General features: G+C 35.7%; 1 protein-coding gene across 1 annotated transcript; it reads left to right on the forward strand.

Annotated features, from left to right (window-relative positions):
* Positions 1 to 9,605: 9,605 nt before the first annotated feature.
* On the forward strand, positions 9,606 to 16,180 carry LOC103491827 (probable galacturonosyltransferase 14). Its single transcript, XM_008451929.3, has 6 exons — positions 9,606 to 10,356; positions 11,045 to 11,100; positions 11,230 to 11,385; positions 13,882 to 14,472; positions 14,873 to 15,175; positions 15,277 to 16,180. The coding sequence occupies exons 1-6, from the start codon at positions 10,143 to 10,145 to the stop codon at positions 15,559 to 15,561; spliced, it is 1,605 nt and encodes a 534-aa protein (XP_008450151.1). The 5' UTR covers positions 9,606 to 10,142; the 3' UTR covers positions 15,562 to 16,180.
* Positions 16,181 to 16,526: the final 346 nt, after the last annotated feature.

Here is a 16,526-nt window from a genome sequence, read left to right on the forward strand (position 1 = left end):
TAAAACTAACTATTTTGATTTTTGATTACCTAGGTAATTTAATCTTAACCATGACCTAACTATGAACTTTTGTTCACACGAAATTATCTTTAGATCTGCATAGGTGAGGGCAGCTTAACGACGCTGGCCTAACAAGCCTCCCATTTCAGGGGTAAGACTGGGTGGATGGCTAGGGACATAAGGTGTAAGACGAAATTCACTCCTACCTGCTTTAGGGTTAGTACATAGGTTTGTTCTCTTAAGGACTAAATCCAAGTCTTGAACAAGGGGCCCCTCTTTTTTATTGGCCGAGAGGGATTCAGTTTATAGATTAAACCTTAAACCAATTGTTCAATTGTGGATCAGTGGGACTTAAGGAGCAAGATGTAATCTCGAGGATAAAACGGTATTTTGACCTAGTCGAGATTATAAACAACCTGTGAATGATTAACTAACTGATCATGGTTATATCATATGGACAGAAATATATCTATAGTGAGGGGAGTGCAACTACGGAACTTTAATGGAATGATCCATTAGTTAACGATTGTTAATTAGCTCGGTCTAAAAGGGTTTAGCCAATTAATTTCAGATCGTTGGATCTCATAATCTATAGGTCCATTAGGTTCCCCTATTAGCTTATATGGAATTAACTTATAACAATATGTTGGAATAATTTGAATTGTTTAAATTAGGTAGAGAGAGAAAAATCGATGAATATATGTGATATAGCCTTCGATTATAGAGTTTTATCTTTAAATGTGGTTTAAATATTAAAAATATGAATACATATTCGGAGCTCGGAATTGATGGAAATGGTCAAAGTTGTAAAAAGTCAAAATATTGACTTTTAACTTTGAAAAATCAAACTTTGAACTGCTTTATATTCAAATGTGATATGACTTTCAGAAAAAGGAATGCAAATTCATGCTCGGGAGGTCGAAATTAGTCAAGACGGACAAAATGGTAAAAAGTCAAATTGTTGACTTTTTTACTTTGACATAAATGGTCAAATAACCATATTGCACTTGAACTAGTTAGTGAGAAAATTCGACATTTTGTTGGATAATCCCATTAATACTTAGTGGGATAAGTGGCTACATGAGATGTAGACATCTAGCCCACTAAGTTTCAATAACGGTTTGTTGCATGTTAAGTGTTGAGATTTGGCCAACTTGCATGTAATTAGGTTAAAGCCTTTTTTTCAAATATTGAAAAGCTTTTGAAATATTTGGTAATTTTATTTTTACAAAATTATGCAAAAGTAATTTTTTCGCTCCCAAATCTCAACAAATTTTTACCTCCATTTGTCATTCCTCTCTCAATTTCCTTCACCTAATCGGGTCCCACAACCTGGTTCTATGTCTGGAGAATAGCAGGTCAACTTTAGTGGTGGTCTCGGCTTCGAGTTCGGAGGAGATTACGAAGATCATGAAATATTCAAAGGTAAGTTTTTCATTAACCCTAATTTCGTTTTATTTAGGGTAGTTTGTATGTTAATCACTAAATACAGTTTAGTTGCAATTAGCGTAAAATTCGATCTTAATTCTGCCACACATGTATCATTTTCCATCAACAATATGGAGAATGGGTGGACAGGATCAAGATGTCATCATAGATTCTGTTTACGCCATATCGTCAGTAATTTCTACAAAAGATATAAATGCACACCATTGAAGAAATATGCTTATCGTGCTGAATGTCAATTCCATATATGAAAGTTTGATAAGGCAATTCAATACCTAATGAGAATAAACAAGAGTTGTATGAGTTTTTTTTTATGACATTTCTATAGAGTAGTGGAGTCAAGCACATAACAAAAGATTTCGATATGGGTAGATGACAACGAATCTATTGGAGTGCATGAACAGAGTCCTAAAAGGAGTTCTAATGTTACTAATAAATGCTCTAGCTCAAATTACGTTTTTCAAATGTATTGAACTATTTTGAAAAAAGGAGAGAGGAAATAAAAGTTGCGTTGAAGTGTTGAGATAAATACATTCGATATGGATTTTTCAACTTTACCATAGTTGGTGAGATTCAAATTCAATACTTAATGTTGTATATTTCTATATTTAAATTCTCTATGCGGCGAGTCATGGTCATTACATGCAAGATGATCACTATGCTTTTGGGCCTTTCGTAACTATTAAATCCTCGTTGAGTGCAAGTTTTCCTATTGCTTGTCCAAGTGTAAGCGAAACAATAGGTTTCTTGGGTAATGTAACGACCCAACTTTCCGGACTAAGCTGAGGTCACTACTCAATACCAAAACTCGACCACACAACATAAAATTCATAACGGACCGGTTACGATTTCATAAAATGTTAGAAATATTACAAAAAAAAAAAACAGTATCGGGCCCTATTTTAAATCACAGTCACAAAAGTTTCAAATAAAAACTCAGGTCATCAACTCAAAATCACAAAACCAAATATTCTAACAAAATACATTAGCGGAAGCAATAAGAAAACCAGACGCGTCCATATGGCCTTCACGCGTCCTTCCTGCCTCTCGTCGGTCTGCCCCTCGCTGTGCCCTTATCTGAAAAGTTTAAGAAGAGAAAAGGGTGAGTATAAACATACCCAGTAAGGGACCCACTACTGGGCCCGTTAGGGAACAACAGTTAACTTCCTATTTAGGGGTACCCTACATAACAGTCTAGTGGTTCCGTAGAACGCACATATCAGTCTAGTGCTCCCGAAGGATGCACACATCAGTCTAGTGCTCCCGAAGGATGCACACATCAGTCTAGTGCTCCCGAAGGGTGCACATATCAGTCTAGTGCTCCCGAAGGATGCACATATCCGTAAGGCACACTACCCCATAGATGAAGCTAACCGTTACCCCTCAGTCCATACTAAACCGTCTACAACAGTCATACCCCAACGACATTCATATTACAGTTCCGCCATAGGCTTTGCCAGTCAGATAGTATAGGTTTAAACAACTACACCGCAGTTGCTATACGCATTTCCAATTCGCACACCATTAATAACCCCTAGACCCAGTCAACTAATCAATCAAAAACGGACTCACCGTCCTTCCCCGACCAAACTCCGTGATAAATGTCCAGACCAATGACTACCACGTACCTAATTGTAAACTTCAGGGTCCATCGACATAAAACCCCAATCTAAAACGTAGCCCATTAACATAACCACCCTATACCGAACATCCAGCATCGGGGTTTATCCGCAAGCAACTCCTTACATCCGATAGCACACAAGCTACAACTAGCGGTCGCATTACCTTTACATCAGACAAGAGTATAGCAACAATACTTAAAAGTCAAACACACATACTTTTATTCGGTACAGTTACTAACGTGTAATCCCCTATGGATTACTACGTTTCCAGCCTCGATCCGAGGTCCAGTAGTAGGAAAACCCTTACCTGAAACTTGGTTATGCCCCTCGATTGAGTCCACGCTCAACGGATCCACCTGAACGAAAACACAAGGGTTTTTAAACGATGATACCAGTAGAAGTCATTTTACTTGGCCCTAAGCAACAACCGTTGACTTACCCAAGGAAAAGAAAGCTATCTCCAAACAAGCCTGCCGCAGAACCCGAGAACTTAAACGTCAACTCCTTAATACCTTCAAGGGATGAAAGATAGGACCAAAGCTTATTCCAATATTCAACTCGAATCGGATATAGCAACATTATGGAAAATCATCAAAACAATCCTTACCGAAGACTCACCGTGACCCGGAGTGGAGGAAGGAAGGCTTAGGTGGCTCGGTGAACAGGGAGCTCGGCTTGGTTTGGAGGTGTCCAGCTCGGCTCGGCTCGGCTCGTGGCTTGGGTTGGCCAGCTCGCGGCTCGGCTCGGATTGGATCAGTTTACGGCTCGGCTCGGCTCGGTCCTCGGCTCGGCTCGGCTCAGCTCGGTCCTCGGCTCGGCTTGGCTCGGTCCTCGACTTGGCTCGGCTCGGGTTTGGGTGGTGGCTCGGCTAGCTCGGGTCGGGTCGGGTTTGCAGCGTGAAACGGGGCAACCACGAGCGGCGGATCTCCGACGTTCGACGACCGTGAAGAATCACAGCTTGGAGGCATTCGACGACCGACCTTGCTCCAACGCGGCGGACGACCGAAGGAGGGGCGCACGCCGGTGGCTGGCGTCGTGAGCCCGAGAGGAGATCAGAAACGGACGGGGCCGCGGCGGTCGGACATTGAAGCTGGAGAGTTCGACGATGTAGACGGAGACGGACGACCACCACGGAGACGGAGATGGAGATGTGCGCGAACGGAAGGAAAAAGAAAAGAAAAGCGGGCGGCGGCGAACGATGTAGGAAGAAGAAGAAGAAGAAGGAGGAGGAGGAGCGGTTGGGGGGGGGTGTCGCGCGGCTAGGGTATATTTAAAAAAAAAAATTCTTATTTTATATATATATATATATATATATATATATATATGTTAAATAAAAATAAATAAATAAATAAATATAATGATAATAATATACATAATAAAAGAAAATATATAAAAAAAGAAAATAAAAATAAAATTATTTGGTTATAATATTAATATCACCTAATGAATATAATATTCAATAAAAAAAAATATAAAGGTTTTAATATTAAACTAAAATGGTAATAATAAAAATGATAATAAGACAAATCATATTATATTATTATTTCATCATCTACAAAATCTTAAAATCCCGAAAAATTCACATAAATGCTAAAATTTTAAATTTTACCTCGAAATTCGGGGCGTTACAGGTAATCTAGGGTTGAACACATGAAATTGATATTAGACATTAGTAAGGCTTACTCTTCGATATAGGCAATATATATATATATATATATATATATTATTTAGTCTCTATATCTATAAACCACTAATTGGAAGTCACGAACACCACCACTTGAAAAACTTTCTTCTCTTAAGGATTGTGATTTAGGTTGGTTTGTGGAAACCAATTTAGACATAGAAATTGAGAGAATGTTTTAAAGAAGTGTATTTTGTAATTCAAAGACGAAGAACATCTTTCCTCTTTTCTCTTTCTTGCAAGTGCTGTGAACAATCCCACGTTTTAAGTAACTTCCAATAAATAAGTTAATTTAAATATTATTTAATAAAGTAATTAAATAATAATTAATTAAATCAAATGGGCATATTAAAGAATAGAAAAATATTGAAATTATGTATAAAATATAGTAAAATCTATCAATAAAAATTCCCCTAAATCAAATTTAGTTAACAATTTCATTCAAGTCATATTTAAATAAACATCTCCTATATAACTTATAGTATTAACTAAATTAAAATAAATAAATAAATGGAAAATTTGCATCAGATGACAAAAAAAATTTAGAAAAAAGTAGTCCATAACACCTCTTTATTGCATATGATAAATATGACAAGTAATTAGATATATCAAACGACTATCATAGGGTTATACAAGAGATACCAGAGGGCTATCAATGACTATTCGCTTTTAAATTTGCTATTTTTGCAATTTAGAAAATGTAGCGACATGAACCCCTTTATCATAAAACTTTTTGCTATTTTTTGAAACGCTCCTAAATAAATTCTCCAGTTAATTAATTACAAAGTTAAAACATTACATATTTAATTTAATCTACCGTTTGAATTATATTCAATTGTATCTCTCTCTTACTGTATAGTTTTAATGTGTCTTAAATTTTAACCTACAGTTTCAATATGAATCTAATTCACATTAAATTAATATATGAACTCATTCAAATATTTTATTCTCTCATAAATTAATTTTGAATTGTATCGAAAATTAAATTAATGTAATAAAGTTTAGTTAAAATATAAACTTTTTATTATAATGTATCCTCATACATTATATTAATTTTCTAAGTAAATTTGAACATTTCAAATTACAATCAAATACATAAAAACCTCAATATTGTTTATGAGCTACGAAGGAAACCTAGTGGCCTTATAAATCAAAAGCTACAACAGTATGTGATTAATTGACTAAACTCACTAACTACATTAATCAATATTTGTTAACTGTGTGTACACTCCACTAAAGACCCACGGCTAAACTCTTCTCACTGTAGATATATTTTTTTGTCCAAGGATATAGACCAATAACAATAAGTTAGTCCTTCACAATGTTCATAACACCAGTTGGGCCAAATTACTGCTTTATCGCTAGGTTACTTCTTAGTCTTTAAATACTAGTGCTCCTCTAATGAACAATTTGTTTATGGTCTAACCATTAAATAGAAACCTCTCTCGTGCCATAAAGAGGGTAGAATCCCTTTGCTCAAGTTCCAAAGACACCATTTAAGGGAACACTCATCTACTTACTTGAAAGTCAGGAATGAGTGAATTCCAACTTGTGTGATTATGTTTCTAGCTCTCCACTCGATCTTATTCCTAAAATGGCTAGCTTATTGAGTCGACAATTTGGTTACTCTCATTCATACAAATCAAAGGATAATCCATTGCAAACAGTAGTCCATAATACATTTAAGATTAAGATCACTAAGTTGCTTAAGTAATCCTATTGAAATAGAAACCTAACTAGTCAACAATGTTATATCTAGTAGTTATTATTTCATGGTCTAGTCTTATGCAAACTCATTGTATAGGTGACACCCCCCCTCTTAGAGCCCTCCTCTCTTCCTTAGTCCCAAAAGAGATCTTACCAAGTACCTTGACCGATGTACTAGACCTATAGGTCTTATTACCTTGCTAAACTCTACAACCCTCATATTCAGTATGGAACATAAGTGCACAATAATTGAGTAGGCAAAGAGTAACATTTAGGTATATACACACGTAGAAACATTCTTGAAATCTTTACTTTAAAAGCATACACATATAAATACTTGCTTTAACTCAAATCATTCTAAATAGCTTGGAAAAATACTTGCTTAAACATTTAGAATCAACTCTACAAATTTCATGCTTTATAAAACATGCTTGAAAATAGCTTATAAAACATGCTTAACATCAACTCTTTATCAATCTCATGCTTTAAACTCATGCTTTGCAATTCATTTACTAAATCGGTCACAAATATCATTTAGAAATCTCAAAGCATATTTAGAAACTTTTAGCTAGAAACTCATGTTTAGAAATAGTCATTTAAATACATTAGTCACTCACAACTTGTAGACCAACTCCTTAGCTTAAGAATCTCTCTTTTCTCTTCGCAATCTAAAGTAAAGAAATTAATATTCCAAATAACCTCCTTATACTTAGAAAATATCATTAAACAACTAAAAGTTCACCAAACATTAAAAAAAAAACCTAACTTTAGCATCAAAACACAACACATGCCATGCACTGTCATGGACATGCCACGTGCGCACACAGGTAGGCCATGACATGGCCTTGGGCAGCGCACTGGATAACCTCACAACCATGTGCCCCAGACGCCTGCCTTGCCTAATGCCTGATTGCCTTGCCACTTACCTTGCACAAACACACACAGTCGTGTAACACTAATCTCATTGATGGTCGTGATACGACCTCAACTTGCCTAACCTCAACACTCAACCTTGCCACTCATGGCTTGAAGCTTCAAGATTTATCTTCGAAAATCCAGACTTGACTTTAGAAATTCTTAACTAAAACTCTAGAACTCAAACTAAGAAACTTCCTTCTATAAACTTGTTTCTTATCCTCTTAACTATATTATCGTAAAAATTTAGCCATAAATTCAAAGTAATGAGCTACATAACTTTCGAAGAACCCGCACTACTCCAATTCACCCGTGAAATGACATTCAAGGCTTTCCTTGAACAATTAAATGTCTTACTCAAGTTTTCTTTGTCCGATATCCTAAACTCTTAAGCTAGACTCATTTAGAGCGCTTTTGCAACTAAAATTACCCAGAATGCACAAGTGAAAAGGGAAAACTTCCTCCTCAAAGTTACCTTATATACTAGTCCTTGCATGGCTACCTTAAGACACCTCCTGCTTGTCTTTATTTTTTTACTCTTTGCATACCTAAACATCTGAAATCCATTCTATCGAGCACTACGAAAATATCTAAGCTTCACTTGATCGCATGTCAGTCACATTCAACACACAAAATCTTCAACCAAACCGTGTCGCCAAGCCCTTGACACACAAACCATGCCACCTTGCCATGAGCGCATGGCTTGTCTTGTCGCCCACTCCCCAAATGCATGACGTACCTCTACCTTATTCTTTAGAGGTTTTTTTTTACAGATCTAGGCTACATCACACAAAATCTTTGGGCACCTAGCATTCTTTCCTTGCCTAGGGTGTGCTTTTGGCACCCAACCCCTTGTCCTTAAAGGTTTTCTTGACATGGTTGGCTGCCCAAACTTGCTCAACGCCTAACACTCTAGGCCCCCTAATACTTGTCCTTTGAAGGTAGTTGACACCCTGTAGGCCACCTAGCATCAACCAAAAGCCTAACCTTCCATGTTCAACACTTAGCCAAATTTTGAACTTCTTTTTCTTCTTTCCTTTTTTCGTTTAGCCACCTACTATGAATTTTCAAGTTCCAACACTTAAAGAAATTTCCTTTTAAGGTCTTCTATTTGAAATCACAAACTTAAGTTAGCCATAACTAACCTCACTTAGGTAACTTAAAAATGATTAGGGTTTACAATATGATACCCCCACTCACATGTTACCTACACGAAGGTGTTGGATTATTACATTTTGTATTAAATACAAAGTGGATCGTCATATTCATAGTGTTATCAAAATAAGGTACACAATCTTATCCTTATACTTTAGACCCTTTAAGCTGTATCTTTAATATTGATTCTTGTATGTCGCTATATAGCTCTTGAATCATAAAGTAACTCAGGATGTTAATTTATTGGATTTAGGTTATTAAGACAAAACTAATAAAATAATCAATAACTATTACTAAAATTACAACAATAACACTTTATTAATAACAGTTAATGAATTATATTTAATATTTAAGAGTTTTAGGACATAACATCCCATAGGGGAAGCTAACACATAATTCTTTGTAACATTCTCAATACTAAAAAAATGACTCTCCTACGACTTGCTTAATACCATAAATCTATTTTCTAATACTATGGGCTCTAGAAGCCGAAAAGACTAAAAGTATAACATTTCAAAATTTAAAGATTAAATAAAGATTAGACTCAATGTCTAATGTTTAGGTTAATTGTCGAAATGAACCTAATTCAATTGACATAATGTTGATACTATTAATCTCAATATTAAAGGTTCGATTTTTCAACCAAATACGTTTGAAAAAGAATGTTGAGGAGGATTGATTATTAATGTTTGGAAATTTATAATGAAATGGGATAAAACAACTTTAATAAAAGTTGTATTTGAACATATGTGAAAGGTGGAGACGAGAAGAAGATTAATTTAGGGATAGGGAAAGAAAAAAAAGAGGAAAAAGATAAGAAAATAGAATTAAATGGAGAAATTAGAAGAGATATAAATTGTAGTAAAAATAATGAATGTCCAAAATTTACCACCCAGTTATCTCCCCATTCTTCCACTGCCCAGGTTTCCCTCCGTACCAATACACACAAAATGTGGGAGGTCAAACTTCTATCCCCACGATTTTCTCTCTCTCTTGAAATCAACACGGTTTTAATTTGACTAAAAAAGAGAGGAACTATTTATAACCATTTATTTATTTTCTAATAATTTTTTTTTTATTTTTTATTTTTTATTTTTTGAGTACAGAAAGAAATTAGATCTGAAGCGATCCGCCAATGGGGAGTGGTTTTTACAATCTTTCGAAAGCAAAACTTACTCCAAAACCACCTTAACACCAACGAATCATTTTCTCTCTCTCTTCTTCTTCTTCTTCTTCTTCTTCTTCTTCTTCTTCTTCTCTCTAAACTTTCAACTTTCTGATCCGCAGGACCGAAATTCTCCGATTTGGAATTCTTGATCGAGTTTTACCTGAAAGGACGCATTTAAATTCGTTGCTATTGTATTCCAGGACGTCGATTGGAGGGGAATCTTGAGGGATTTTTCGGATATTTTCCCCCCTGCTTTCTCTTTGTGGAGTCTTGATCTCAATCTCGAAGTCATTGTCGGTGGGGTGGTTGATGCGAGCTTAGATTTCATGGTGGTATTTGGCCGCCATGGATTGTGGTAGGCACGGTGGGGAGGCTGTGCTAGGGTTGTTGTTCTTGTTGTTGAGTTGTCGTGGCCAACGATGACTACCTGAAGGAAGCTGCATAGAGGATGATGCAGCTTCACTTCTCGCCTAGCATGAGAAGCATCACGATCTCGACCAATAATGGCTTTATTGATTTCATGAAGATCAAGGTTGCAGCTCGCCATATCTCTTACCGAACCATTTTCCACACCTTCCTCCTTCTCGCATTTCTCTTGCCTTTTGTCTTTATCCTCACTGCCGTCGTTACCCTCGAAGGCGTCAATAAGTGCTCCTCGTTTGGTACTACACTCTTCATTTTGTTCTTGGTCTTTTGTTTTTTAGTTCCCAAATAAATGAGTTTTACGTTTTTTTTGGTTTATCCGTCTGCGAATCTATGATAGAGATCTTAAAGATTGTACATCGGATGGTTGTTCAAGCCTTGATTTCTTTATTGGACGAGAGATTTAATTTTTCCATTTTGGCTGATTTATTGATGGTTCTACGTTTTCCGTATGGTTTTGTATGTGAAGGTATCAATAGAATGGAATATGATTAGATGATTTGCATGTCAAGATCAAGGCTATAATATGTTTTGCTGTGTTAGGTTTGAATTATTGTCTTCAAGATGCTTTCTCTTGATTTTTAATCGTTTTCTTTTTCCACGATGTAAATGTAAAACAATGAATAGGAAACTTAATCTAGTGCGAATCTCAATTGAAACTCAATTAAGCTATTCGTGGAAATTCTTTGGTTCCTAAAGAAACATCTACTTCTCTTCTTTTCCCTTCCGGTTGAAATGCTTGTTTTCTTCGTAAATCTGGTCTGCTTGTGATTATTTTCGTTTTGTTTTGATAATAATGCATTCTTAGAAATGCTTGGTCTATTTGAGCTTCTCTTACCTGGCTTCTACCTGCCATCACCAGCCCTTCTTAGTTGTTTTGTGACATCAATGGTGGATTCATATTTATGTTTTCCTCATCTGTTTCAGATTGTTTAGGCAGGCGGTTGGGACCACGGCTTCTTGGTAGGGTTGACGGTTCAGGGGTAAATAACTCTTTTTTGACGTGATCAATGATCATAACAATGTTTTGAATTTTATAATAGGCTTCAGTCAGTTGCGTATGTTATTAACGTAAGCTCTTTCCTCTTGGTTGTGGTTAAATTTTGCTTCAGAGACTTGTCAGTGACTTTTACAAGATTCTCAATCAAGTTAAAACTGAGGAAATACCCGATGGACTAAAGCTGCCCAATTCATTCACTCAGTTGGTTTCGGAAATGCAGAATAACCAATATGATGCAAAGACCTTTGCTATAATGTTGAAGGCAATGGTATGTATTGTGCTACAAATTCATTTACATATTGGAAAATATCTATTGTTACTTTTTTACCTCGCTACGTTCTTTTCCACTGTAAAATTTACTTTTGTCCTAGGGAAATATGACAACATTTCTTGTTAGTTAGAGTTGGCACCAGAGTAGAATGCTGTCTTCTGTTCCTCAGTTCTGACCCATGGATGATACTGTTAATCTGTGTAATATGATGCAATTGGGATTTGGGATGTCAAAAGCTGATAAGGTGTAGCTTTGGTAGCATTTCGGTTTCTTGTTTAAGGCAAAGGTTATGCCATCAATGGATATTCTTTTAAAGTGAATGATTTTATTTTTGATGAATTTGTCACTTCTAGGGTCTTTTTTATATTGCATCAACATTTATCTTATATGGATTCGTAATAAAAGTCTTTCTTAATACATATATATAGAAAATTTCAATGTTGTATTACTATAAACTTGCTGTGATTGTGATATTTTGGCACCCTAGGTATAGGGAGAAACTGTAGCATATTGTTGACTCCTAGCCTGTTTAGACATTAGCAAAGAAATGATAATGGTGTTAACCAACCTTTATGTAACCGTAAAACATTAAGAAGGATATTTTGGAAATTGTGGTGAAATGTTTTAGTTTCTTGATAGCTCCTTTCTTTGCAATTAATTATCTTTCATTGAAAAAACTACAACTGAGAAGTGAGAATACTGGAGATGAAATTATCTTTCATTATAATTTTCATTGTATTTTCTGAAAAAAAAATTTAAAGCCAAAATCCCTTTTAATTTCAACAACTTTGTAGGTAAGAGGCATGCCCTGTGACCTGTGCTTAATAGAGGGTTGAGATTGAAATCATCTTTCGTTATATTGTCATTGTATTTTTTGAATTAAAAAAATGAAATTCCTTTTGAATTACAATAGGTCGTAGGTAAGAAACATGCTCTGTGACCTTGTTTTAATTAGAGGGTTGGTGCTTGACACGAGCATGCTGAGACACATGCATAACATGTGTTTGACACATAAATCAGCATTAGTCATTTTATTATTTTTTACTTTTTTCACACATTGGCAACATGCTCAGAACACATCTTTTCAATTTTTTTTATTGATTTAGACATTTCTAATTTTATACCCTTCGTAAAGGAGCTCTCTAGATTAAATAATAGTCCACTTGATAAATTAAATACTGAATGTAATAGGAAAAAAGGACTCAGTAGGTAAAGGATCCGCTAAGAAGCTTGAACATTTTGCAACGAGAATAGGAAAAGAGTTTTCCATCTTTATATATTCTTGACTGTTTTTCTTGCCCTTTTTGTGTTGTGTTCTATTTTGATGAAAACTTAGTGAACATACTGTTTGAAGTATTGGATATTAATAGTATGTCCAGTATTTATACACACAAATTTGATAGAATAACTACAATATCTCCTATGCATCACGCCCCAATGCTTCTTAGATTTGTAGGTTTCCCTTCAAAGTTCAATACCAACTCTAAAGTACTTAAAGCTACAATTCGATAGGACATGGTTCCACGAATTTGTTCTTTAACGTGAATCTGGAGCAGTCTAAATGCTGTGATAAACTTGTTAAACCTTCCATATCAAAGCAACTTCTTTGTGGAGCAATTGCTTTTATGATGTGGTGTATCCCTTGCCTTCTTTTTAAGTGAAAAAATAAACAACTTTTTTTTTTTCTCAGCTCTCCTACCATGTTTAAATATTTTTTGCATAGATGTGCTCTCTCAGCAATATAGTGTGTAATTCGCCTGTAATTGAAATTTGTGTATATTCAATGTCTTCACACGAACACTTGTATATCCATTGTCTCATTTCATTTGATATTATCATTTTTGTTTCATACAGCTACATTCTTCTTCACATCTAGCTGGATAAATTCAACTTTTGTAATGAATGATTAGAACTTTTGCTCTGACTTAGGTTGCTATATGTGTTAAGATTTGAAGTCCATATGTTTGATTCAATGTGTTATTCATAATTCATTCCAAAAGAGAAAAATGAAAAGAAATTCTGCTGTCTTAGAAGGTTGCAAACACACCCAGCTTTGAAATTGTTGGAAGCACGGAACAAACTTTCCATTTGGAAATTATAGGAATGCAGAAACTCAAGAGGCCTTTCAAACATGGGGAACCAAGTAGTAAACAAAAATTTTAAAGCTGGGCGTTACTTAACTTGATGAGTTTATGAGTTACATTTTTCAAATCATACTTTTCTAATTTACCTATGATGATCTTTAGATGCTCAATTTCTTTAGCAATTTATGTTTTCTTCCCTTGATTAATGTTAATATTAGTACTTGCTTTGATTTATAAAATGTTGTCCCCTTTTGGATAAGGTTCTAATTTTTCCATCAGAAGTTACCAATAAGTTGGGAATTATCTTATTTTTTATTTTGGTTATATTTCAGATTCAGATTTTCTAATTGATACTATAAACACGTACATTGTGCAGTTAATCTAATGTAATGCCTTTTATCCTGCGTAGATGGAGAAATTCGAAAAGGACATTAGGGAATCTAAGTTTGCAGAGCTGATGCACAAGCACTTTGCTGCAAGTTCTATTCCAAAAGGCATCCATTGTCTATCTCTTCGTTTAACTGATGAATATTCGTCTAATGCTCATGCACGCAAACAACTGCCTTCTCCAGAGTTACTTCCTTTACTTTCAGATAATTCTTATCACCACTTTATTTTATCAACCGACAACATTTTGGCCGCTTCTGTTGTAGTCAATTCTGCTGTGCAGACTTCTCTCAGACCTGAAAAGATAGTATTTCATGTCATTACTGACAAGAAGACTTATTCTGGTATGCACTCATGGTTTGCACTAAATCCTATCGCACCTGCAATTGTTGAGGTGAAAGGTGTTCATCAGTTTGACTGGTTAACAAGAGAGAACATCCCAGTGCTTGAAGCTGTAGAAAACCAGAACGGGATAAGGAGTTACTACCATGGGAATCACATTGTTGGTGCGAACCTCAATGATACAACACCACGGATATTTGCTTCTAAACTGCAGGCGAGAAGTCCAAAATATATATCCTTACTCAACCATCTTCGCATTTATTTACCAGAGGTATGACTTGTTCTGTTATACTCTCAGTATATACGATCTTCAAACATAATTGACTGGAATCTTTTAGAAAATATAACTTTCTTTTGTTGATGAATGCTTTAAACACAATTTGTTAGTTCGTCAAGTATTCAAGGGGTCAAGAGGACTGTAATCTTGATTGCTGTATCCTTGGTTTTGTTATTTCATGAAGATTAGTAATTGTTGTACCATGAATTTGTTCAAACTGACAATTATTTTTTTCTCTCATCTTTCTCCTGAACAATTGAAATCTATAGCTGTCAACCGAAAAGAGTGCGGAACATGTTTAGGTTGTGTTATAAAAGTGTAGATAAATATTCTTGGACTGCAGTAACTATTTGATGCTTGAGGCTTAATTATTTTACCTTGATGTTAATTGCAGCTCTTCCCGAACCTGGACAAGGTGGTTTTCTTGGATGATGATGTTGTGATTCAGCGTGATTTGTCTCCCCTTTGGGAGATTGATCTTGAAGGAAAGGTAAATGGAGCTGTGGAAACTTGTAAAGGGGATGATGAGTGGGTAATGTCGAAGCGGTTCCGCAACTACTTTAATTTCTCCCATCCAATCATAGCAAAGCATTTAAATCCTGATGAATGTGCTTGGGCCTATGGGATGAACGTTTTTGATCTTCGTGCTTGGAGAAGGACAAATATAAGGGAAATTTACCACTCATGGCTGAGAAAGGTAATACGTTGCCTTTCTTTTATTTTTTGCTGATCGTAGTTTATGACCTAGGAAGTATGCATCGTATTAATTTGTTTTGATGGTTGGATTTTGTATTTCAGAATCTTAGGTCAAACCTGACAATGTGGAAGCTGGGTACCTTACCCCCTGCTTTGATTGCATTTAGAGGCCAAGTTCATCCTATCGATCCTTCGTGGCACATGCTTGGCTTGGGCTATCAAGAACAGACCAATGTCGAAAAGGTGAAGAATGCAGCGGTTATCCACTACAATGGGCAACTAAAACCATGGTTGGAGATTGGATTCGAGCATCTTCGACCATTCTGGATCAAGTATGTCAATTACTCCAATGATTTTATAAGAAACTGCCACATCGTGGAATCATAGTTAATTGTGAAAGAAGTGACTGAAAGGAGGATGAGCAAGCAAGGTCAGCTAAATTGAATTGGTTGGGCAGATAAGCACCGATTTCCTTGCCCAGGGAAGGTTGCCATAATCCATCCATTTTGGGATTCACATTCGTCTCGAATCAGATTCCTTCTTTTTCAGTTTGTAGCCATTAGAAATTTTTGGTTTTTTTTTTTCAATATTTTTGGGTACTGTTATTCATGTTGCTGCAGGGGGTTTGAATTTAGTTCTCCTGGTTACCACTACTTACTAAGTGGAATAGAAGAGAGGTTATTAGGAAAGAAAAAGGGTTTCATCGATGCCTATGATGCTGTCATGCCATTAGGTGCACAGAAGGTCTAGGACAGCCCTCCCAACAAAACCACATTTTTCCCGCCAGTTGCTTTTCATTTTTTATGTCCATCTTCATCTGATACCCCATATTAATATAGCCATTTTTTAGAAAACTAGGTTATGGAAAAACATTTGCGACTACAGGTCCCATTCAACTGGGTTTTCCCCCCCTCCCCTTTTTAGGCTCATATTCTCTATTCGTTTTGTAATATTCACGATATACATTCGAATTCGAAACAAAAATGTGCAGAAAATTCTTTTTCTCCGTCTTATACTTATTTTACTTCTCTTCTTTTATTTAATTGTTTTCTTCTAATGTGACACTCATCATAAGAGAGATATGGGCTAAGGAAGAAACTCCCACGAGAAGTAGGTATCACGCACTAAGGTCTGCTTCAGCTGAGGACATGCTTCAGAAGGGTGACCTTGAAGCCAACAAACTCTACAAACCTCGAAATCCTGCAAATTTTTTTCTTCTTTTTTTTATGGCCAAATCTCGAACAATAGAGGTTAGATCAGATAAACAACTTGTGATCTTAGAAAGCTCACTTAATTCTTTGTTATGTTAAACCACACACCTCAACAACTCTTAATATTGATGCAATTTTGTT

The sequence above is a fragment of the Cucumis melo genome, chromosome 6, assembly GCF_025177605.1.
Source record: "Cucumis melo cultivar AY chromosome 6, USDA_Cmelo_AY_1.0, whole genome shotgun sequence".
Classification (NCBI taxonomy): domain Eukaryota; kingdom Viridiplantae; phylum Streptophyta; class Magnoliopsida; order Cucurbitales; family Cucurbitaceae; genus Cucumis; species Cucumis melo.

Excerpts from the sequence above, each read along its gene's own strand:
- LOC103491827 (XM_008451929.3), top strand. The coding sequence starts at position 10,143 with ATGATGCAGCTTCACTTCTCGCCTAGCATGAGAAGCATCACGATCTCG. Across the intron at positions 11,386-13,881 it reads CTATAATGTTGAAGGCAATG|ATGGAGAAATTCGAAAAGGA; the intron begins GTATGTATTGTG and ends TATCCTGCGTAG. Across the intron at positions 15,176-15,276 it reads ACCACTCATGGCTGAGAAAG|AATCTTAGGTCAAACCTGAC; the intron begins GTAATACGTTGC and ends TTTGTATTTCAG.